At 45.5% G+C, this 25727-nt stretch overlaps 1 protein-coding gene across 1 annotated transcript in view; it reads right to left on the reverse strand.

Annotated features, from left to right (window-relative positions):
• The window catches only part of klf7a (Kruppel like factor 7a), a 34190-nt gene continuing 8463 nt past the window's right edge, over positions 1 to 25727 (reverse strand). The window contains exons 2-4 of the mRNA XM_063877939.1: positions 13954 to 14581; positions 6964 to 7087; positions 1 to 3164 (exon numbers count right to left, since the gene is read on the reverse strand). Coding sequence (XP_063734009.1) covers positions 3113 to 3164; positions 6964 to 7087; positions 13954 to 14581 — 804 coding nt within the window. The 3' untranslated portion in view covers positions 1 to 3112. The remainder of the gene's footprint in view (positions 3165 to 6963; positions 7088 to 13953; positions 14582 to 25727) is intronic.

Genomic DNA, 25727 nt, shown 5'->3' on the forward strand with positions numbered 1-25727 from the left:
GTTTGCATGCATGTGTGTGTGAGTGTGTACATTTGTGCTAAAAAAACAGCTACTATACAGACTTTGGGGTGGGGGTGGGGTGGGGGGGGGGGGTCATCTTGTGAAGTGTCAAGCGGACAGAAAACATCAGATATGCAAAGTGATTTTTCCCCCCAAAAAAAATTCAGAGTGCAAATACAAACAGACGAAGAACACACAGGCACGGCAGAATCGACAATCATTCATTAAGATGACACAGAACTGAACCGCTTCCTCTGACAACATGAAACAACCTTTCCGGAAAACACATTCACATTTGAAATCCTCCAGTCTTTGAAATTGGGTAAAATTGTCCGGTATTTTATACATATTCCCATGTGAAACACATTCAGTGTCTCTACTTTCTGTGATTGGTACAGGACGTGAACCGACACAAAAACAAAACCCTTGAGATCTGCACATTCCCACACATTCGCAACAACAGGGTGCCCCATTGAAATACTGAAACACACAAGTAGAGCTGCCATTGATGAGACCATTTTAACCCACGAGGTTAACTGCTCTTCTTCATTTAATCGTGAGAGCAGGAAAACCACAAATCCGACTTTCCCCATCTGAACATTTTTACATTTTCTACAAACCAAATGTCAGTCCGTTGCTACGATTGTATTCCACCAAAGGATGGTAGCGTTGGAAGTGTTGCATCCTGAATGGTGGTTGAGAGTTTTTGGGTGGTTTTTTGAAAACAAACCAGCAGAAAAACGCGTTCCTATTGTGGTCCCTCCCTGTTGTTGTTATTTTTGCAAATAAACGCCTGTCACCGAGATGTTCAATATAAAAAGTGAGCCTGGTGTATTTGCACGTTTAGACAGAAGGAGTTCAATATTTCTGAGAAGCAGCACACAGCTTCTACTTCCAGAGCCGCGGACAGATCATGTGCAGATATGATTGAGCGGGGCTGCATTCATACCCGAAATTGAAATGCGCCGCTGGTATACAGAGTGAAATCAATTTACTGCTTCCCCTGCCAAAAAAAGCAGGCTGCTGTGTGCCTCACATTGCCTCAAAGTATTACAAGTCTTGTAAAATAAAGAATAAACACATTGACATAGTAGTTCCAAATCCTGTTCGTAGGAATCCTGACAATCTACTTTTTGTCCAAGCTGCCTGGTTGTTTTATGTGCGCTTGAGTTGAATCGATGCTCATTGAAAATGTATTTCTCTTAGTGGATTAAAGATGGCAAGAGCAAAAAGCAAGATTTAATGCTTTTTCTTTCTGTTGTTCTGTTCGACAAGAATCAGATCACCAAATGGTAAGTCCGGTTTGCTCGGAGTGTATGCATGTGTCTCGTGTGTGTGTTCCACTCCTCTGCAGCTTCATGAGCTGATGGGGCTGTTATCATGTGCTGACGGAGCAGATGTGTTCCTCCCCTAACCCATTCCTGCCACCCACTGGAAATCCACACTCCCCGCCGGTCCAGTACGACCAGTAAAAAGCTAACAGCAATGACAAGCTAGTTGTTCCAAGGCCATTCAGTTCTACAGTGAAACTACAAACTCACACGTGTGTTTTCATGGGCCTAGCAACATGTACAGACTTACAACAGATACATTCACATTGATTCGCTCCGAGAAGAGACACCCAATTGATTGAATTTGTCCCACCAGTCCTTCCGTGTCCAGCAATCTGCGTTCAGACATGCATGTGAGGTCGGGAAGTCTGCAGGAATGTTCTTTGAAATGCATAGGGCCCGATTAGGAGAGCTGTTGAATGCTGCCTTTCTCTGAAATTGTAGGAGTTCTGAATGGATGGTGTGAACAGGACAAAATCCTCAGCCCAGTGACTATAGCTGCCAATCACTCTTAAAGGCCAAAGAGATCATTTCAGGCATTACTGTAGACACTGTTTTGGCTGATTCCTTTTCCGATGTTTCCTTCAAAATGGTCTTTTTAATGTCATTTTTGAACAAATAGGATACTCTTTTCTTCAGTGTAGCGTTCATTATACATGGTCATCTTGTTCAGTGTGCTATCGCAGTCAGCTAGCTGCTTCGACTTGTGCATGTGGCTGTCCGCACTTGCACGGCATGTGGAAGCCAGCCAGCGTTTGGTGGGGGCATTTTTACAAAAAGTTTGTCAATTGTGCAACCGATCCTGACCACAACTCGTCAGATAACGGAGAGGGAAAACACTTTTGATGGATGCGTCTATCATCACTTGAGACGATCTGTTCCTGATGACATTCTAGGAGATGAACAGTCTTTCCCAGAGTGGATTAGTTAGCCTCATCCAGTGTTAACCCTCAACGGACGATGTTCGTGGAGCAAGCCAGTCCTCGGGATGACCTCCATCAGTCTTAACAGCACCTCAGTGCAACAATCCAATGGAACACTCCGTTCAAACTCTGATGCCAAAGAACCAGAAGGGTTTATACATGGGTCCAGTTGGAAGATTGATAAAGTATCTATACTTTATATTGGATGATAAACCCTTTGGTGATTTGTAAAGGCTGTGGCAGGTTTGAAGACAGAATCCGGCTTGCTTACTGTCAGAAATCAACTGTTCTCAACTCAAGGTACTTTTGAAGAAAAAGGAAATCTTGAATATACAAAGAGCAGTTCTGCTGAAATCACTGTACAACTGGTCCAGTTTGGCGTTGGTGAGCTCGCTGGTACGTGGCGCTCTGCTGCGTGAACAGGGCTGACATTTTGGAAGCCGAGGGACGGTTGCGAAGGACGACGAAAGAGCTGCCAACTGCAGGCACGCGGTCCACCATTCATCCCCTCTGAGACACATATGAAGGGTGGGATGGAGTGTCTGTATCGTCCATGCGACAACACCGGGAGACATTTGTGAGGTTACGGCGTGTCACCGTGGAATCATGGACCAACTGGTAGAGCACAGATTGACACTTGGGATGCGTCCGGCTTCCTGTCTGTGTTTCCGTAGCTAGCGTCCTCGCGCGGTGCTTTTTCAATCCAGTCCAGACCGGCCAAATTTAGAGTTTTTCGAGCTGTCTCTCTCTTACATCCATGGTGTTATTTCTCTGCAGATGAAGCTCCCTCTCCTTCTACCACTCCGACTCCATCCCCCTTCCCTTCTCTTCCACTCCCGCTGACCTCTCTCGGATTCTTCAGATGTGCCTCTTCATGTGTAGCGCCAAGTGATCCGACCGGGAGAAACACCTGCGAACCAAAGAGAGAGGGGGGAGGGGGGAAACAGAGAACAGCTTGTTAGCTTGTTACCGACGCGGGGGCAAAGAAGTTTGTTTTGTTGATGGAGCTAAATGTTGCTGTTAGCTAGTGAGCGCCGAGCCACTAATGCACACGCAATTAGTATATGTGTAACTAATTCATAATCAGCATTTTCAGCAGCACTCCTAATGACTTCAGCTGTGCCATGAATAAGTAGAGAGCCCGCAGATGGATCTGTTGAAACAGCGATGAGGGGGGGGTGGGGAGGAAAAAACTAAACATGTGCTCTCAAACATTCGCTAAATTACATGAATCAAAGGCACTCATGTGCTTGCACAATTTTAGGGCATAGCAATAGTGTAAATGGAATTGCATTAGGCATTTTCTTTGACTATTTTCCAACCTGTTGCCACACATTGACATAATACCTGCTTTAAGCTCAGTCTATTCCATGCATGCTTTAAACTGGAACTTGCTCAACGGTATTCCTCCTGCCTGCTCGCTGAACTAACTACAGCTCCATTCCCCAGAGGAGCGATATTCAGAAGGCAAGTGTTGCTTTCTGTTTGGTAATTGGGAGCCGAATGTTCTGGTGATTAGTGTGTTAGGACATATTTGAGATGGAGACTTGTTTTAGAGCTTATTAAAGTGGTTACATTTAATAATGTTTGGGAGAAAAACAAGACGGTACAGAAATGCTGCTAATTTGACACATTTGTATTAATGTTCTCCTGGATTTTCAGAGAGAACGCCAGGAAATGCTTTGGAACTGGATTGTGCCTGGTTGCCAAAATGAAAAAAAATTGAGGCTTTTTTTGCATGGAAATGTGTTAATATGTTCAAGCTAGGAATTTGGTAATGACTCCTCAAATAAAATAACATTTTTAATGAGTGAAGAATAAAGCATTTAAATAGGCAGCTTGGGAGTCGGGCTCTCGTTCCCATTCCTGCAACTGTTGATTTTTTTGTCCTCCAGTTTCAGTTTCTCCCCACTGAGACAGGGGCAAGTGTCTGAGATGTCTAGATGAATCAGTGTTTGGCCAAGAGGGGGAGTTACACTGTGATGAGCCACCAGTCATCTGTCTTTCTGTCACACCTGCGAGTGTATCCGAGTGTGTGTGCACGCTAACACACACATGAGAGATGAATGAACGGCTCCGGAGACATGCAGGGTGTTTGTGTGTGTGAGTGTGTGTGTGTGCTCGGCGGAGACAGATGGTAAAGTATGAGTCACGACTCGGGGGCACGACACCAGCTGGCACACCGTGGGTCTGTCTCCTCCTCCTCCCCCGACTCACCCCCCCGTGCTCAATCTTCCACCCCGTCTTCTCCCTGTCTCCCCTGTTTCCCCTCTTTCTTCATCTCAGCAGGGTGCGTGTGTGTGTGTGTGTGTGTGTGAGAGAGGGCTGGAGGGGTTGGCTGCATGTCACACATGACAGAGGTGGGCTCAAATTAGGGATGAGCCTGCAAGGGGGGGGGGGGGGGGGGGGCTGTGTTAGGGGGAGGAGTTGGGAAATAAGGGATAAGGAGGGAGGGATACTGTATTTACAGTCTGTCCAGCTGAGACCTGATTAAGTTGACACTGCCTGGCCCTCTGTTCACGGACACACACACACACACACACACACACACACACACACACACACACACACACACACACACACACACACACACACACACACACACACACACACACACACATGCACAGATGTCCAACACACACACTTTTCCATTCGGATTAAGTCAAAGTACCTCAGGTGATTTATTTTTGTTCTTCAAGAATGAAGCTATATATATGATTCAAGAGGTCACATATTCCACACACACACACACACACACACGTAGACATTAAAATACTATGTGGTGTTCGGGTTAGGAGGCATTCCCCCAAATTAGGAGTCTCTAAAGAATATAGAACATGTTTTCATGTGAATAAAGCTACTTTGGTTTTATTAAGTCAAGTATTAATGTAAACTCTATATAATTAAACTATAGATTTAAGCAAAGTATTAGCTTAAAATGACCTGTTTACCCCCGGAGTCTCTTGCACATTTTTACACTACGGTGTCTCCCGCAGACTATATTGCTCAGAGACCCCAGAGGTGTCAGCGTGGGCCCGATCACAGACAGAAGGGTTTGTAATTAAAATAGGAGTAAAGATTTTTGTGTCTGAGTCAGGCTGATCTTTTCATAATGGCCACTGAATGTTTGATGATTTTGCCACCGGAGCTCGGCAAATTAACATTTTGCTGTGGTTCATAATTAAACAGGAGCCGGGGCGACTAATTAAGATGCAACGTCTCGGGCAAATTGCAATCGCAAACCACTCTTCGAAGTGACAAAGCTGTGCACCTTTGCACCCCAGTTAAAGATTAGGGGAGGAAATGTGATCCTTTTGGGAGTGTTGGAACAAGACGTGGCGTCCATCACCCCGTCTAACAATGACTTTAAAAAAAAAAAAAGACTTCCAAGCAGAGAGTGCAAACATTTCCGGTTATAGGGCTAATTGTCCGTTGGCAGTCTTTGACTACCACTTTAATGCCTCAGAAAAGGCCCACTGCACCCAGCTGCAGGCGTAATGGTGCATCTTGTCTTAGTTTAGTTAAAGTTCAGCCGCAAAAACATCACGGTTAGCATGTTTTTGGTTCATAATAGTCGGCCAATGTTACTTAACATAGTGGTTTAAGCGCCATAACTGCGTGGTGAGGTCAAGGAAAAACATACCGTACCGTAACTATATAATGTATACCGGGACACTTTGCTCAGGCTAAGCTAGCTAAATAACTAAACCCTGGGACACGGGAAACAACTACCGCCTCCTGTTCATCCATTTACTTATCTCAACTAACCTAAGAGGACCTTGTCAGTCATACTTCGTCAATGGACTTCCTACTTAGCGTCCATCATAACTACTTCTTCCTCAGAAACCGTGTGGATAGATAGCTGCATTCTGAGCTTACTCAAGGTGTAGCGGGCACTTTCCAACCCTCATCTAGGACGCTGATCACCACTGATAAGGGCTATTAAATGGTCTGATATCATCTTGATCTGGCGGATCAGACCAGGAATCATCCGGCTTACAGGATAGTCTCTCCAATCACTTTGCCAACCTTGGGTTTTTATTTACAGCAACACACACACACATGGATATTGGCTAAGGGTGGCTTTGTTAATTCCCCAAAATAAATGTCCAACACATTGCTGTTGCCTTTTCAAAAAAGGAATACCTCAATGTTTTATAAGCGGTGTTAATGGTTAATGATGGTCCATTGCAGTGATTTTCAACCCAAAACTAAAACTCTGTCATAGTGGCTGATTTAAAATGCTACTATGGTCAATTTTAAAGTGGTATTAAATTAATATTCTATTCCGGTGATGTGTGATAATGGGTTCTACAGCCATTTTACACCTCAGACCCAGTGTGAAAGCAGCCTCCAAATCAAGGCCATGTAGCATCATGTGAGTAGGTGCACTATTAATATGCTGCACAGGGCCTAGTGTGGGTATAGAGCAGAATAAGCAACCTCCCCATTGAAACACTGAGCAGGTTGTGTTTTGCGTATGTTGCTGAGGAGCACACATTAGTAATCCTGCCAGCACACTTTTAAACTGGGTCAGTACCAAACACATTTGGGTGTGTTATTGGCCTCTTGTAGCGCCTCTCTGCTAAACCGAACAGAACACAATGGGAGCCTGCTGTGCAAGTGGAAGTACTTCAAAATAAGCGTTGGGAAATGGAAGAAAAACATACAAGGGAGAGGAAAAGAGGGAGAGGTGTGTTTTGACAGACCTGTCACAGTGGTTGCACTTAAAAGGCTTGGCGCCGGTGTGTTTGCGGTAGTGCCTCGTCAGCTCGTCGCTCCGGGCGAATCGCCACTCGCAGCCCTCCCACGAGCACTTGTACGGCTTCTCACCTGGGGGATGAAAAAACACGCATAAGCACCTGTTTCATCGCCGGTCCACCAATCACACGCCTGTTTGTCTGCTGTGGTCACCTCCAAATATGCCTCCAACGTGATACATTTCCAGAGATTGTATTTAAAATATATTTTAGGGTTTGTATTCTGCTTCACTGATACCCCTTTTACTTTTTTTAGAGGCTGGAAAGAGAGCCGTTTAGAAACGAGATGGAGAAGCTCCCACTGGTCTTCAATCTTGCTGAACACGCAGAAGAGGGAGAGGCTAGAGACAAGTGGAGCGAGAGAAGAAGTGGAGAGATGGAGGGGATGAAGGAGGAGGGGGGATTAGAGGCAAGGTGGGTGAGATTGAGAAGGAGTCGAAGAGAAGTGCTGCAGAAGTGGATTAAGGCAGAAGAGGCTGCAGATAGGAAGAGGAGGTGGATGGAGGGGGGGGGGGGGGGTGATAATTAGGCCAGTCACACTGCGTAATGGCAAGGAAGCCACAATCCTGCCAGCTGTGTCCAAAAGATGTCACCTGCATCAGTCACATCCCATCTGGACCGGTGGCTGCGAACACACTGACACACTGACCAGATTCGCTTGAGCGGCCTCGGCACAAAAACGAAGGCTTGATTTGTTGAATGTGATTATCAAAAAGGGATACGATCAATGGATCCAAGATTGAGGGACAGGTGTTTGTTTAGTGTCATTATCTGCACCAGCTGTTCAGGAAACTCACCGGTCTGTTCACAGGGCAGAAGGGAGAAAATCCATGATGTGCACTGTATGCCTTTGTTCCAATTAAAGGTACATTCTTTGTGTGCTGTACTAAAATGCTGAACTATGACCCACTCAAGCACTTTGTATCAGAGCCAGAGAGCGGGCTATTAACAGGAATCATGTACAGTTCGATGGTGAGAAACAGAGGTGCATAGGTTAAGGCCGTGCCGAGGTGATAAATGAACAAGTGTGAAAGGGATAGCCTCCATTAGCAGTTATGAAATGCCAAAAAAACCGCCCCGATGAATACAGATTGATAACACTCAATCCATTGTGAACATTATGACTTTTTTCCCCCTTACCTAACACATGCTATGTCAATTTGAAACAAAAAGAGACAAAAATGTTGTCACTAAACTCATTTGTTAAGCACTGAATGCTGAATGTAAGCACGTTTAGGTTTAGAGACCCAGGAATTAGCCGTATCCATCCACGCATGTCCCCATTGTGGCCACCTCCACACTGCCTCACTTCCCAGAAGCACCCGAAGCAGCAGGCCTGGGCCATCCCGCTCCGGCCAATGAAATTCCCGAGAGGCAGGGATGCCTGAATGTGTTGCCTGGCAACGGGAGCGAGGGGGGCTGGGTGTATGCATGTGTGTGTGTGAGAGAAGGTGGTGGTGGGGGGGGGGGGGGGGGGGAGTGCTGAAACATGAGGAGGCAGTAGTCAGTGCAGCTGGCTGGATCTGGCAACGGCACGCCGCCATGCCACCGGCCAATTACCAAGCACGCTGGCAGAGCACGGAGGCAGTTGCCTAGCGACGACAACCGTGGAGCTGTACAGGGCAAGATGGGGGAGGGAGGAGCGGGGTGATGGTGGTGGTGGTGGTGGTAGTAGTGGTGGTGGAGGTGCAGGAGGAGGAGAGGGAAGGGGGGGGGGGCACTAAGAGACCAGAGCCTGCAGCAGTACATAACCACTCAGCTACCGACTCCTCCAACGATACGCTGCCCACGTTGCTTAGCAACAGAGCCCCCCCTCTCTTCCTCCTCCTCCTCCTCCTCCTCCTCCTCATCGCTCCTTTCCCTTAAGATGCCCTCGTACAAACAGGCAATGAGCAGGTGTTCTCAAACACACATTTACACACTCGCTGGAAATGGACTTTAAATGTGACATAGACTTTGATTGGCAGGTCAAAATGCCAATCAGTATGCTAATCCACTGGATTAGCCCCAACTCTGCAACATAATCTGATTATGCTCTGTTACTTTTGGATTACTTTGCCAGTAAAACATACGATGTAGATTATGGAGCTAAGGGGATTATGTCTCCTCATATAAAGCATCAGGATTGTGGTTGGATGCTGTTGTGAAAAAGCTTTGTTTATTATTTCATAAAATCCCAATCATCTCATTCAAAGCAAACATCCTTTTTCCTTTTAGGGCTTTTTTCTTCAACTAATCAAATAAGCAATATTTCTCTTCCGTAATCTGATAACTGGGTGTTTCCTGAGTCACTGTAATCCCATTATGTGTAATCTGTTACTTCCGAATGCTCTCACACACACACGCGCACACACCCTCAGTCCAGCCTCTCAGGTGCCAGTGTTGAAGTTAATTGCATTCCCTCCATTAGCCGGAGCTGTAGCAGGGCAGCGGGGCCTCAGAGGTCATTAGCGGGGGCTCCCGGAGAAAGCTTTACAGGCTCCTGCCCAAAACTAAGGGGGGCGGGGTGGGATACAGAAAAACGTAAAAGAGATGGGATGGATGGAGACATTTTGGAGCGAGGCATGGATTTTATTTAAAGGTGAATAAGACCCAGTAATAAGCAGAGCCATCAACAGAACACAGAATATTTAGATGTGGGTTGAATTGGTAACCTTTTTGTATTACACGGGCAAAGGTTGTCATTTTTTCTACCTTTAATTTTGTAGAATCATCGAAAATTCTTCACCTTAAGTGCATAGACACCTGGATATCATATTGCAGTAAGATATAGAGCTAATGATTTTTGTTATTAAGAATGAGTCATGTTCTTAAAAATCAAATGAAGTCTTTAATTAAGTTCTCAGAGACCAAGATATAAAACAGATGCAGGAAATCTTCAGATTTAAGAGGCTACAAACTGCATGTCCTTCCATGGTTGGATGAAAGGTTGTTTGCTATGAACATATCTGGCCTTTTTTCTTTTACATCAATTTCTGCCTTTTTGCTGCATCTTTAGTCAAATGTCTTCCTCAAATGGCTGGCCTGGCTGCAAAAAAAGAGAAGCAGAAAGTGGCAAAAGGGCGAAGCAGCGAAATAAGAGTGGGAGGCAGAAGCGTATACAGAGACAGACATGTTCCGAGAAGACTGATACACAGAGTGCGGAAGATTAGAAAGTGCGAAAGAGAGGAACAGAGGGATAGAGAGAACAGTTTTACTCCTTTCCTCACTCTGCCCAAAATCTAATTGTACCATTCCTTATCTGCCATAAGCCTATTCACAAAAAGCTCTACAGGGCACTGTCATTTCAACTCAGCCCGTCTAATTCCAGATTAAATCGTAGCCTTTTCTCCGTGGGTAATTTATGGAAATAACAACTAAGAAAAAGAGGATTTGAGTAATGACATCTTTAAACTTGTCAGGATAATGGCTCAGAGAATGGGGGAGCCTGTGGCTCCGCTGTCTTTCTGCTGGAGAGGGTCGCGCTACTGTACCTCCCCCCTTCCTGTCATCATCTACTCTTTGTTTCACTCACTATCTCCTCTTCTACTGCCTTTTCTTTGCCTTTGTGTTTTTCTTTGTGACATCTCGTGTCGACATTTCCCCCCCCCCCCCCCCCCCTTTTATCATTCCACTTTCCTGGTGTGAATAACAAGACAGATGTTCTTTGCGTGGTTGCTTTTATCCAAAGCACCTGAAAGATCAATCGGGGGGGGGGGAGGGGTTCCTCTAGTAACTGAGCCCTTTGGGTACTATATGAAACAGTGTGTGTCATTAAATCGTAATCATATACATTTTTAAACAATTTACTGAATAGAGGAAGAAAGATGTCACATTAACTTACAGTAAAGGTGATATTTTGATCCAAAAAGGTTCAATGTGTTCTGAATGGCCAGTGGAATTAAAGTGCAGAGGTTTATTAGTTTATAAATCAGAGACAATGAATTAAATGTACAAGCAGAAATTGTTAATATTTTCAAATCTAAACTTTGGAATTAAATAAATGTACTTCCTGTTTTCCAATATGAACACAACCACTGTTTTCGTAGATGTCAAACTATATTAACAAACCCTACAAACAGCAGGAGTCACAACCTCCAGACCTGCAACAAAAGAAAAAGGAAAGCAAATGAACAAAACAAAAGACACCGCCACTCCGACAAGGTTGGTGTAATCCACATCATGTCCCGCCCCCTGCACGCTCCCCCCAGGCGCCGAAAACCAAGTGAGAACCCGTTTGACACGGACCATCTCCTGTTGTGTGCTACATGTGTGAAAGGGAATCTCAACTCAATGGCTTAAAGATGACATATTAATCTCATTTTCAGGGTATCACTTGTATGTGGTGCCTCTACTGGGACCTGTCTCCATGCTTTAAGGTTCAAAAAGCTCTTCATTTTTCTCATTCTGCCTGTGCTGCAGCACCTCTTTCCACCCTCTGTCTGAAACCAGAGCCCAGCCTGCTTTGATGTGTTAGCTGGTCGGCTCTGTTGTGATTTGTCAACCGCTTAGAGATGTCCTGCCCCAGGATTTTAGACTTTGCGTCTGCGTAACACACGCACAAACACCTATTGAATACACTACAGGAAAGGGAAACCCCCGAAAACCTCTCTAATGACCCTTTTCTACAAACCCTGTTGGTGGGGTAAATGTGCAATTCAAATATTGAGAGGTCAGAATAACTGATTAACTTGTTTGATCCCTTATCCCTTGGCTTGTATTGACATTGCCAATGGACAGCATCAGTAGCTCCTGTCTCCCAGGGTTTGCCCAGTTGGCATGGAGTTTCCGCTGGGGCGTTGTAGACGAGCACCACCGGGGAAATCAATGATCGCGTGTCTGTGCCCTTTGTTCCGGTCGGACTCACGCCTAAACCTGTAGTGTGCATCACCGCGGGTGAGATCACACATACAGCGTGTTTGCTTCCTTCTCAACATATAGTTGTTGACAAGTTGGCTGGGAGCCAGAGCTTGTAAACGAGTCGTGTGTGTGTGTGTCTGTGTGTGGCTTCTGAATTGGACAGCCTTGGTGATCCGTCAACCATTAAGTGTAGGGATTTACATGGAGGGTAGCGAGGAAATTTAATTAGAGTCCTTGTAATTTCATTTCGCCTGATGGACGCTGTTTGCTGTACCTCCACGGGTTAAAACACATAAAGACACAGCTATATATTAGCAAAGACTGCAGGCCACCATGCATTTAATTTGCTTCTCCGGGCTTGAGCGATTGACAACCAAACAAATCAGCTGTCATACTCAACGAGGTAGGTACCAGAGTCGGAGGAAGTATTCAGAACCTTCACTTAAGTTAAAGGGTAGAACTACTCTGTTACAAAGTCTTGCATTTAATGATACTTAAAACGTAAGATCATTTAATCAACCAAATAAAAATATAAAATAAATAAGTACTTTTATTTAAAACACAAAAAAAGGAATAAAAAATGATTCTAATTTCTTTTAAAAATGATCTATTCGCACTCAAGCTAGAATACCTGAGTATCATTGGTAGCCCAATTATTTCCAACAGATTTGGATCTGCTAACCTTTCCACACAATCACTCTGGAATGCAAACAAACACTTCCCATGTGTTAGGTGTGATGAAACCCAAAGGCTGCTGAACCTAACCCTGCAAATGAATATGGCAAACACACGCCAAACAGCTATAACTGTTTTCCCTTTTCCTCTAATTGTTGGAGTAAGGACACAGATGGCCCCCCTCGTGACCTGCCTCAGAAGACACCATTATACTCAACCTCAGAAGGAGAACCACTGACCTAGACTTACAGTACAGAACGCACAGAGGACGGGAGCGCCTGAAATAAACCGGGGAAATGGAAGCCTATCCAGGTCAATCCATCCATCACTGCGCAGTTACTCAGACGGAGGACAGCTCCTCGACAGGGGTCTGAGTGGTTTGGGATTGAGATGGAAGAGCCAAGGAGTTATAGCTACTGAACCCTCCCCCCCTTCCGTCTCGAGAAGAACCTTGACAGGAAGGACCCGTCCTGGTTTTAGGTAGAAACAGCGGGATAAGAGATATGGGTTTTCTTAAATCATCACATTTTTATCGTACATGGTGATATTTTCATAGGGCAACAAGGGGACTAAGCCTTAAGCCTTCGCTGTGATTACTTTGCTGTTTTTTTCTTTACATTTTTATCACTTTATGTGGTTTTGTACTTGTTCCAAGAATGTGAAGCAGGGGGATTTTCCTCAATTGTGCTCACATAGTCCTTAGAAACCGTATTAAAACAATTCCTAAAGTGTGTTTCCCTTCAGAAACCAAAACAATTATCCATAAAATGTGTTTAAATGTGTCATCAAAATAAAATGCCTTTTCCCAACATAATATACATGCATTTCTGATTTAATGGAAACACCACGGCACATTTAAACTGATAGACTGCTCTTTCAGTTTCTATTTTCAGTGCACACTCTCCGGCCGTGTCTCCTCCAGTGTGCAGCAGTCATTTAGCTTCAGGATTGAGCCTTTTTAGCCTGTCACCAACAATGAGTGTCAATCAATTTTATCACCTGCAGGTGTATCAAGTGGCCAGCTCTGGTAGGAGAGGTGTCCTCAGAGCGGCCTGGCTGAAAGTCTCACAGGGCCACTTACTGATAATATAGCTGAAAAAAAGCACGAATATGTTCATACGCACGAGATTAGGAAACCTTGTGTGTGTGAACGACTCCTATAAGCACACACATAATGTTGTGTATTAATGTGAGCTGTGTGGGCAATTGCGAATAATTATATCGCAGCAGTCCTGAATCTAAATTCACATTAAAGAGTCCGTGCTGAAAAGTGCATTTTGCTCCCTTGTGCTGAGCAAGCAAGCTGAAACATTTTTATTAATTTAATGATCAAACAATTGTGTGGACAAAACCCTAAAAAGCTGCTTAATATTCCATCTCTAACAGCGTGAAATTGAATAGTGCAGAGTCTGAAAAAAGACTCACCTGTGTGTGTCCTCTGGTGGGCCTTTAGGTGGGAGCTCTTGGTGTACACCTTCCTGCAGCCGTTGAACTGACAGCGATGGATCCTCTTCTTGTTCTCTGGTAGCTCCCCCACCCCGATAACGCACGCCGCCCCCTCCTCTTCGTCCTTCATCCGAACCGGGAGCGAGTGCGCCGCCACCAGCCGAGCCGCGCTGAGCCCCACCTTCCTGGCAACTAGCTTAAGGGTCAGCGTCCCGTCGGCGGAGGCTGTCAGAGTCTGGTTGGGTTTGAAGAGGTGTCGGCCCAGTTCTGGTGACGACGGGGGCGTCAGGGAGGTGACCGCGCTCAGCTGCGCCTGGTGGACCCCTTCCATCGCTTCTACGTTTTCCAGGCCTTGGCCCTTAGGTTTGGGGTCTCTTTTCATTGCACCGGTGGAGGGGAGATTCTTCCGCGTTGGGCAGAGGATGACCGGAGGGGGGCTCGGGGGCTCTGGAAGGCTGGGCAGGTTTGGTAGCAGAGCTTCCGTCAGCTCTTCCTCGCCGTCCTCCTTCAGGTAGGCAGGAGTAAGTAGGCCGTCCAGGTCTTGGTCGAAGAGTTCTGACAGACGTTTGGGCTCCGTCTGAAGATAACGCTCCAATTCTAGGCAGGTCTACAAGACAGAAAAAAGACTCCAATTAGACCCAATTCAGGTAAGCTCCTGCATCTGCACTGAAATTGCCCACTCTCAAATCCCACTTGACAATTTCAACAGCCATGAGATCGTCCGATACGGCTTTCACACAGCACGGAGAGGAAATCTGCATGGTGCCATCCACTCACCCAGACAGGCAACTTAGCAGCTCTGCCAGCTGTCACATGCGCACACGCACAGATAGCCACCAAGACAGCCAGGATTACCTGGCAGCCACAGCTCGACGGCTGATTACACACTGATTGATTGCAACCGCTGTAGCGCGGAACGAAAGCGAGCCGAGTGGATAGCAGGCGGAGAAGTCCTAAACTGAACAGAACTCCTATCAAACAACATTTTATAGAGCTTTGACAAGCCATGTGTGCAGCGGCTTCCACTGAGCCAAGATAGGAAGATTTATTCAGCTGTAGTTATGGTCTGCTTCATCCCTATTACTCCAAACACCTCTCCCCTCGGAGGGCAAATAAAAGGCTACATCCCCGATTTGTGCGAACTGGCATCCCGAGAAGTCTATTACTTCACAACAAGCTGGCAAGGCTCTGAGAGGAGAGCCGGCGAGGGGGAAGAGACGCCTCGTGTCCAACGATGAAGTCATTATGTTTGAATGGACGCCACCAGTTTGATCCCGGGATCGTTGTGTTGCGCTTGTAGCCACTAACACATTTTGACAGCCGAGATGGAGGCTAGCAGCTCCACTGGGCGCGTGTTACTTGCCACTTCATTTGTGTGTAAATAGGCACTGACAGACCGAGTAGCTAGTTCCATTATCAGGAATAAGGCTGTGCAGACTGAACACATCAGAGACATTTACAATCTTACACCCCCCCTTCGCTTCCTTGTTTGCACCTTCTAAAAATAAAACTTCACGTTTTTTCTTTTTAGGAGGGGAGAGGGGGTGGGTGTCTGTTGCTAAGGGAGTTTAATTTCTCCTCTGAGTCGTCTTCTTCCAGGAACAAAAAGGGATCTGGAGTTGTTTTCTGACTGTGTGCAGTATTTGCATATACTGACATCAAATTAAAAAGCTGCTTGATTCAACATCTAGTGGAGATAATGCTTCCTTCCTCCACTGCACGCTAACATGTTCCTATTTATTCTTTTCCTGTGATGGCTTTAAACTTATTTTCATGCACTGTGTGAGGCCCTGATGGCTGAGGCCGGTGAGTCGTGAATGAAATGGGATGTTCTCTTTCCTTTATTCTTCTTTTCAATTAAAGATTGAAGGCATTGAGACATGATGAAGGGGGATAGCATGCGGCTGCTAGGGGTAAATGTATAGGGCAGCACTATCTTTCAACCCCCCTTCTCACTCAGTCTTTCCATCACACTTCTACCTCGGCCTCCCCCCCTATCGATTCCCCCAAATCTTCCTTTTTCTCCTTCCTTTTCTTCTCTTTGTCGTCCCTCTTTTCCCAAGGTGAGGGCTAATTATCCGCTAAAACCAGCCCGTTAGAGGGGACTTTATTCAGCAAAACGCTGAGGACTGCAAACCAAGGTGAGTGCGAGGTACAGATAGTTCAAGAGAGCGGAAAAGAGGATAGAAACGGATAAGTGAGAGTGGGGAGGAGGAGGAGAGTGATAGAGGGACGAGGCGAAGTAGGCGAGGAATGTGTTGACTTCATTTTCTCCGTGGGGGGCGAATCCCTTTTTGGAAGTGTGACATTTGGCATAACAGGATCCTGTCAGCGGGCAAGCCACAGGCCACGCAGAAAAGAGGTTCATGCGCAATGAATCATGGGTTACGACCCGAGGATGTGCTGGGCTGACGGCTGTGACAGCGTAAGGGGGAGTGTGCATACTGTACTTATACGCATACATGATGTCTGACAAGGTAAGAGGGATAAAGAGGCTGCAGGTGGGAGGGGGTGCAGGTACGGCAGGCTTAAGCGGATCGCCAATTCTTCCAATCCTTCTTTCCACCCATCATTCCATCAAAGCCCTTCTTCCCCTTCTCCCTCCTCCCCCAGGTGGTGACATTAACATTGTAAGAGAGAAGGTCATGCAGTTGATCAGCGCTCTTGTGTGTGGAACGGTGTGGGTGTATGTACTGTCTGTAATTTATGCTAGTTTGCTGTGTGAGAAGCATAATTATGCTACCCCGTGCGTAATTATGCTGCTCTTGTGTTCGCATGTTTGGCGGAACACCTACACACCGACTGCAGCAGCGTCTATTTGCTGAGTGTGTGTGTGTGTGTAGGCATAAGGAATCAGGAGCCAAAAGCATGGCCAAGATAGAAGAGCGCTCATGGCTCGGTTTGGACAAACGCCGATCTGGACGGCCAACATCAATTGGCGCTGCATAAAGCCAAGGTTGGTTTCCTAAAGGGCTTTGGGGATGATTCCCTCATGCGAGCCAGGATAAGCTGAGACAATCCAAAGGCTGATCCAGCGGCCCCACCTCTAGCTTAAACAGGAGGAATCGGGTAGGTGGTGCGAAGAAGTGGGGTGACTAATTCACGTCTTGTTAAGTATTTCCTCATCAGCAACTTCCAGACTGTTCTCAAACAGGTTACCTCACTGCAATTTAATGACCACTGACTAAGGACCATGACATGAGTGAGTTCCAAACATTATTTTAGCTTCTGACCTAGTTTTAATCAAAACTTCCTTTTACCACTTGCTCAAGGAAAGGTGAGGCCTTGACCAAGAAAAAAAAAAAGGTTGTTAAACGCTTCAGGGTTTTAACAACAACTAAAATAAGATGATATAGGTCACGTTTAACACAACCTTGACTGGCTCTTCATTTTTAAGAATGTGTTCTAAATGATTTCCTACTCAAGACCTCCTATTATTTCATGATCCTTCACGAACCCTTAGATCCTCCGGCTGCTCTTAAAAAGCACATATTTTTGACATTGTGTTCTATTCAATATGATATTAAGTGTATTGTCAAGCTGTCTGTTCTTAATGCTTTTATATCATCTTGAGATAATAGATAAGAGACTCATTTTCTGTGCTATATAAATAAAGACAATTCCTTCCTTCATTTGTTTTCACTGAACTAGGATCCTTACACTAAAAGCACATATCATTATAATGTTATTTACACCCGTGCCTTTGTCAAAATGTTTTCCATGAAAAGACCAATCAAGATCCATCACAACGGGCTATTTCATCACAAATCACGTTCAGGTAGTGTCTCTTCTGACTGGCTGCGCGGGGAAAGACGGCGCCTAACTAAGGTCAATGTTGACACTGATTGAAGTTGGAGCGTTCAGGCATTAAATCCAAAACAGCGACGCTGCTGCAAGGTGATGTTGTCACTAAGATTAAGATAAGTGAGAGCCTGCTAGATGTTCTGTACCTTTTAGCTTGCACCAAAATAGTACATTTACTCATCTTCAAATTGCCAGATTTATTTGACCAAAATTAACAAATGACTAAATCTCAATGTGTCAATTTTCAATATGGTTGAGGTAAGTCTTAACTTACTTTAGCATTTGTTCCTTTTTTCTTGCCATTACCAATGTCATTTCCAGGAAAGGATAATGAGTTGAGCACAGCAGCACTTAATTGCACTGCTAATTAGCACGACGATTTTCAGCTGTGGCTTCAGTGACTGTTAGCCTTCAAGGATGTTAAAAAGACATGCTGTTAGAAGCTTTGCAACAAGGACATGGAGCTGTCAGTCAGAACGGATAGGTTAATGATGAAAATGACCTCTTTGTCACTAAAACATTTGGAAAAGGGCAAAAATTCAGCGTTGTTTGGCACAGTTTGGGGTTCTCTCTACCTACTGTTTGACCTCATAAATAAACATAAATCCTATTTGTGAAAAAAGTCTATGTGAGCACACAGACGCACTAGTGTATTCACACAGATAGGAAAAACACATGTTAGGGTTACGGGTTAAAGTCATGTCCCTAACAGTACACATTGTCCTCTTTACGCTTCAATTGTTCTATAAATAATTCAACAAAACATGCTGAAACAAAAGCCAATAAGAAGGAAGTAAAAGTCACTCAATTATGTTTGTCACACACACAAACTCTGAATAACACATGCATAAAACACCTCAGGTTAGCAAGGCTTAAAATACAGCAGGTGTGACAAAAATACGCTGATCACGAGACGCACTTCTCGCAGAGGCAAGTCCTGATTCACTAACTTCTAATTTCTCTCTCCTCCTCACCCTCTCCTCCCCTCTTCCACAGGGCCCTTGGCCTGGCAGCTGATCCCCTCTCTTCCCCTTCACATTTGGCCTACGCAGAACCGCCTGCCATCAGCATCAAAGCGGAGGATGCCTCCCAACTGTTAGCACCCCGCTACGTCGCTAATAAAAAGCCTGGGTTATAAATATGAACAGAAGAGCATGCATAATGCCCTAAAGGAAGGCCCAAAACACCACTTAACAGATAGATGTAATGGGGTGGATACGGCTCATTAATTTTAGGATAATCGTGTTTAGTTTTTAGATGCCGTGATAGAGACAAGGTGCTATGAATAATATCCAGCGCTGATGCTAGCAGGGTTGAAAAGGGCAGGAGTGTGTGTGTGTGGGGGTGTGTGTGTGTGTGTGTGGGGGGGGGGGGGCCTGAGCTGGAGGGGGTGATGCAGCACTATTGTTTGGAAGGCGGGGGGATGCTCTCAAATCTTCTCAAAGATGACCAATGATTCCCTCCAGCACCTTCTTTGCAGGGAATTGAGATTTTATTCATTATAGTGCCATGCAACGTTTTCATTCTTCGTGCTAAGCTAAGCTAACTGGCTGCAGATTCATATTTCTTTTGCAGACTAGACAATGTCCATCCATCCATCCATCCATCCATCCATCCATCTTCTCCCGCTTTTCCGTCAGGGTCGCGGGGGTTACAGAGACTATGTCTCTGCACCTTCCTAATATTGTATTTCCTGGTGATAGTTTGTTGTTGACTTGATGCTTTGGCCACAAAACAGTGTTTTTACAGAATGAGCTTTTGATTGCCGTCATCACTTTGCACAAATTGCAAAAAGATTTGTTTTCAGCAACAACATGACATTTTGATTGCTTGGTTCGGCCATGTCTATATCTAGCAGGGGTTTGATTATTCATTTTGAAAAGTAAGCAACAGTCACCTCACGGATAAATTAACAGCGGCTTCTCCGCAGCTTCGCTTCTCTCCTTCTGTTGTTTCACATTCAACTGTTTATTGCTCGCTGCATGATTTCATTTAAACCGCACAATGTCATTGGTCACAGAAAATGAGAAGGCCTTTGTGTGATTCACTGGGTGTGAATGCAATATCGCTGCTTTGATTAAAATCCTTCTGAGAAATGAATCAGAGCTTTATCTTTAACATAAGGCTGCACCTAGCGCTCGGTGACATGGCTCATAAGTAATATCAGAATGCTTTTAGGCTATGCCAATCATATATTCTCTAACATAACCAAACTGTTTGATTAAACCCTCTAATGCATTTCCACATCAGCATGTTCATTCTAGTAAAGTATTCGGAGCACTCCGGGGTGTTCTTTGAAAATGTATTCTTTTTTTATTAAGTTTGACTTAAACATTTCTATTTTTCTTCCAAACAAAATTTGCAGGTGGTAGTTTTTATTTCACGGGTCGTGCATTTGAATTATTACTTAATATTTAAACATGTTTTTACTGACTGAGTCATTGAAGGAACTTGATTTTGCATAAGGCCACTTTTATTTTGAAGTCAGTACTCTGTAACTTTTATTTTGAAGTCAGTACTCTGTAACTTTTATTTTGAAGTCAGTACTCTGTACCTTTTATTTTGAAGTCAGTACTCTGTAACTTTTATTTTGAAGTCAGTACTCTGTAACTTTTATTTTGACCGACTTTTTCTATTAGCATTTCGGAAATCAAGACATATCGTCATGCACTTGTTTTTCCCTTTCCTTGTTTCCTGCTTTTCTCTATATAAAACACACACATGTCATATGCACATACAGCTCTGGAAAAAGTTAAGAGACCACTGCAGGATTATTAGTTCTCTGTTTTTACTATTTATAGGTATGTCTTTGAGTATTCTATAAACTACTGACACCATTTCTCTGGTACTGTAGAGATAAAGATTTAAGTAACATTTGGAGTGGTGTCTTGATTTTTTTCCGGAGCTGTATATGCTTCTAAAGTGGGAGGGAGAGAACTGGAAAAGATATGTATAACCATATCCAGTCTCATGCTGACTGCTTTAAAGAATGCGATCAATGGGGAATCTAACCTTCATTGAACCAGGTCACCAAATTGTCTCATCACCTCTCATCTCACTCTTTTGATTCCAGTTTTAGAACTCACTCTTTGCCTGTACTGACTTTGCTTACGGCCATCACTATTTGTAATTCAGCTCCTCCCTTGGCACTTTTATCGAAGGAAAAGTTTGGGCAGGCACTTAATTCGCTGTCACCGAGTGTGCATGTGCCTACACGCGAGTGTGTCTATGCACATGTGTGTGTCTTTTCCTGCCATGGGGTGTTATAGGGCCTATGTCTCCCATTGATTTGGTGAGCCAGGCCGAGCCATCACTTTGAGGTGACAGCTAAATGACCAGTAGCCCGAGGCAGTGGCCATCTCGCCAGCAGCCTTTGTGTGTTTGCGTCGCAGTGCCTAATCGATACGAAATGATACCGCGCAGGAGCTCATCAGCGGTGGCCGTCGCAGCTGACAGGGACGGTAATCTATAGCTTCACTGAGCAATACTTATACAACAGCCCCCCTCTCAGAAAGCACCCCTCTCCTCTAAGCTGCCCTTAAGGGTTTTTACTCAAACTCACTAAGAGCTCCGACCCCAGACTCCTTGGAGAGCAGCATGGCTTCACCGGTGGATCCCAGTTGCGCGGGGAACTTGCCTTCGGGGCCAGTCGGAAGGGAAGGGTGGGGTAATAACGCTTCATTCTTCTCGACGCTGATCTGAATAGCAGAGTGCTCTCGCTTCACCCTTATTCTCAACGGAAAAATCGGCAGGGGGTGCGGTATTTGGCTAGAGGGATCTTAGAGCTCCTGATTCCCCAACGGGGCTCCGGAACAACGAAGAAAAGGAGACATGGAGGGAGCGGAGACACAAAGAGATAGAGCTAGAGGGGTGCTAATTTATCTAAGATAGAGGGACAGGTGAGGGATGGAGAAACAGGTCTCTATATGCAAAATATAAGGACTAGACGTTTCGAAAGGGGCTAAAGTAGAAGCATCTTCCACACTTACAGGTGCATAAGCAAAACATGTACTTTATAGATAGTGGAAGATTGAAACACCACAGACAGGAGACAGGAAACCTCCTCCTTCCCCTCACTGACTAACAGCTCCATCTCTCGAGGCAGCCGAGCCTCACCTAGCTGCAGATAACGCAGCGCGGAAACAGCTTAATTACACACACGGCCTTATCAGGCGACATTAGCCTCACAGTAATAATCAGGGCCGCCGTCAGCCTCTTCGTCAAAGCTTGGCAACGCAGCACCTTGAGGCGCTTTTACACAGTGCGGGCTGCGGGCTGATAACAGACACCGCCAGTTGTTAAATCACAATTTGCTGACGGAGTTTGAGGGAATAATGCACATATGGTTGTAAACCTGACACCTCCTTTGCACACAGTCAATTTTGGTGTGGATGGATGCGCTAAAAGACAATTTAAAGGGTTTTCAGGCAGCAATTTCAATTGGCTAGATTTCAATTCACGCACTTAACCTGACACTTTAATTTAAGGTTCTGTCTTCAGAGTAACGCTCGCTCGGACATGCACCTGATTTTCCTACGAGTATCATTTTTGCTCTTTCTGAGGTAAGACATCTCCCGCTAAGCCCTCTGCATCTGGCGATTTACGCGACACGTGTATGTGTGTTTGTGCGTGATGGGGGATCTTCAAAGCACCTTTCATCTAGCAGGAAAGCAACAGTGATGGAGCACTCAGAGCGCACAAACCTGTGACCCCTGCTTAATGGAGCAGAAAGACATTTCCCATTGCTTTCTCCGAGCAGACGCAACAGAAACCACACATCCGCATCATCCCCGACACCAGGGACCTCGCCCCTGTCTTCCCATTGCGCAACATGGACCTTAATATGGAGAGGCCTATGTCAAATGACATTTAAAGAGAGTGTTGGAGACCAGGTGCTGTGTAAACAAACTGACTGACAAAATTGTTATTGACTGTATGTGTTGGGTAATCAGAAGTGACAATGCCAGTCAAATGTTTCAAATAACCTAAAGGAATTAAAAGTACAATCTAGTTAGGGTTAGGGTCTCCATCGGTCAATCAAGAGAAGCTTTATTAAACATGGTACTGTAAATAAGACCAAATACTACAAAACGAACAAACGGGTATAAAGATATATTAATTGACCAAAAATGAAGAGCCCAAAATCACTAATTCTGGCTTCTCAAATGAGTGGAAATACTGCTTCTTTCTCCTTCAGCTTTTCTTCTTTTTTGGTGCCACACTGAATAATAATCCATCCTTCCACGCTGACAAAGCCACACATGTATCCTCTAAGTGCTGAAAGTAGCCTGACAAGCAAACAGACTGAAGATCTGCCGACCTTGAGCGCGATACAGACATTATTAAGAGGTCTTAGGCTCAGGGTACAACAAGTGCACGGCATATAAAGACCTCTGCGGTTCCATCTAAATAGCTTGTGACAAAGTGTGGAACACGTCTTTGTTCTGGTATTAAGTCGGGGATCGGAGAGGTGAGGGTGAAATAGGATAGAAAGGGAACAGAAGAGAAGAAGCATCTTGAGACTGGAGAAGATGGAGAGGAGGATGAAATCAGAGCGGAGAGCAGAATAGCAGGGGTATGGAGGATTGGGGGTGGGGGGGGGGGGTATAATCCCAACGAGTGTAGCCGTGTTGCACTCGCCAGGGAGGGGAACTCTGTCTCTCTTTAACTGGATTTGGGTGAGCTGCTGTTTATCGGTGAATGAGTCGCCAAGCGCTCCCACTCAGCTGTCAAAAGCACCCTAATCTAATCAGAAGACATTTCAGCCATTTGCTTTCAACACGGCAGAGTGCACGAGTGCATATCGGACATGTTTGCACGTGTGTGTGTGTGTGTGAAGGAGCCAGTGTGTGTATATGAGTGATATAGAGGGAGGGGTGCGGGGGTTCGGCAACAACAGTGGTTTTACGCCCGACGTTAGCAGCTTGCAGCAGGGTTTGGGGAGTCTGCGCTCCGGATGTGGGGACCCCATTGTGTGCGGCAGGCTGGCTAATCTTCATTACCGCACACAATGACGGGGCGAGAGAATGGGGGCCTTGGCTGGAAAAGGCATGGAGAAACAAAAGAGTGGCGAGAGGAGAAAGAGAGAGGGGAGGCGGGCCGAAAATAACAGAGGGGAGAGGGGAGATAAAGGGGACAGTGAAGCGGTAAAACTCTGCTTCCTCCTCATACAGTGGCAGTCGGAGAGGGCCCGCTCGGCACCCCGATCACGTCCGCAAAGCGTTAAGTGCAACTGTGGCGCCGTGTGTGCACTGATAAGAGCCAAAATGGTTCTTTCTTACAAGCTTCTGTACAACTAGAAAGCAAGCCACCCTCTGCTTTAGCCATGCAGGTGTTGAGTGTTTGTCAGGGCCACAGTTTCAGGCTCTTTATTCCAGCATCAAACCACAGGGTTAGTTACGGCTGTTTGTTCGGGAACAAGCAGCAAAAAAAAAAAAGCAGGTCAGTGGCACATCCACGCAAGGCCAAGTTGGATTAGCTAGGGATTGTTTGCGTGGTTACGCAAGAACGTGTATAGGTCTATGTGCACCCAAGGCCGTGCGGAAAACAAGAGGTGGGGGAACTGTCGGTGTGTCTTTATTTCCACGGCAGCGCTTTCAAAACAAACCTGAGCGACCAAGATTAGCCCGAGCCGCTTAAAATATTGAAAGACGTCTCCTCTCGCTGCTGTGGGCTCTCCTCCCAGAGATTGAGGAGAGAGAGAGAGAGAGTGTTGATGGGGATGGGCGGGGGCAGCGCGGCAGGCTGAACCTGTTCACCCCTCTGCGCGGGAAGCGTCAGCGCAGGACTTTTCATCCCAATTTCATCCTGACAATGTGCCTCTGCCCAGCGGAGAGGGGAGAGAGCAGTTAGACGCACGGGGAAAGGTGTTAGGAACTCATTGACTTTGGCCTTTAGCCTGACGGCGCGTGTGTGTGAGAGTGTGTGTGTGTGGCTCACAAGCCGACCATTCAAATGTAAAGCCCCGAATAAAAGCTGTGTTAAGACTGCGGGGTTAAAGGTCAACGCCTGGCAAATTAATTTCAAATGAACGGGTGGGTCGTGACAGTTTCAATGGAACATGTCCAGCGTGAGAACGAGTGAACATCAGCTGAGGGTTCAAGAGACAACAGCCACTTTACTTTCTGATGCAGGTACAAACACATAAACCCAATACACTCCGTCTGTGAGGCTCTCTCCGTCTCTTCTTTTGCTTACACACACACACACACACATACACCAATGAAAATTATTGATGTGCTCTCTTATAAAACAGTGGCTGTTCCCTGAAGTATTCCTGGCAACATCACAGGCTGAAAATAGCAGCCGACCCAAATAACTTTCCCCGCCGGAACGAAAGACAGAGCCAGACCACAGCCACCGGCGACTGGCTTTACTAATTGGACGCATTTTACAATGAAATAATATCTGGGGCAAAAAGACGGGATAACACATAGCAATAAACTGGAGAGCAGGAGGATGTGCTGTCTAGCCACGCAGATACTCGCAGAGAGGAGAGGAGGGGGTGATTAAAAAGGAAGGGAGGGTCTGGGATGCCTGCGTTCTTGTTAGCATAAGTTATCAAATTCTCTGAAAATACACAAGGGGGAATTGGGTAGTGAAACATTTATGTGACACCATCAGTTTAGTTAAAAGATGGGGAAAACATCTACAGCGGGGGTTCTTAGATGTTTTAAGTCACAAACTGGTATTTGTAGCACATATTCCCATATGGATGGTATGATGTTTATTGATTTAGCATTGAATAAGATCATTTATTGCAAGGAATCCACCACATACGTTCAGCAGTGGCTCAGTAAGTAGGGGCTTGGACTGGGAATCGTAGGGTCGCCGGTTCAAGTCCCCGAACAGACTTGAAAAATGGAAAGTGGACTGCTACTTAGAGAGGTCCCAGTTCACCTCCTATGCCCTGCTCTGTTTGAGCAAGGCACTGGACATCCCCATTGCTC

Source organism: Eleginops maclovinus, chromosome 24, assembly GCF_036324505.1.
Source record: "Eleginops maclovinus isolate JMC-PN-2008 ecotype Puerto Natales chromosome 24, JC_Emac_rtc_rv5, whole genome shotgun sequence".
Lineage (NCBI taxonomy): Eukaryota > Metazoa > Chordata > Actinopteri > Perciformes > Eleginopidae > Eleginops > Eleginops maclovinus.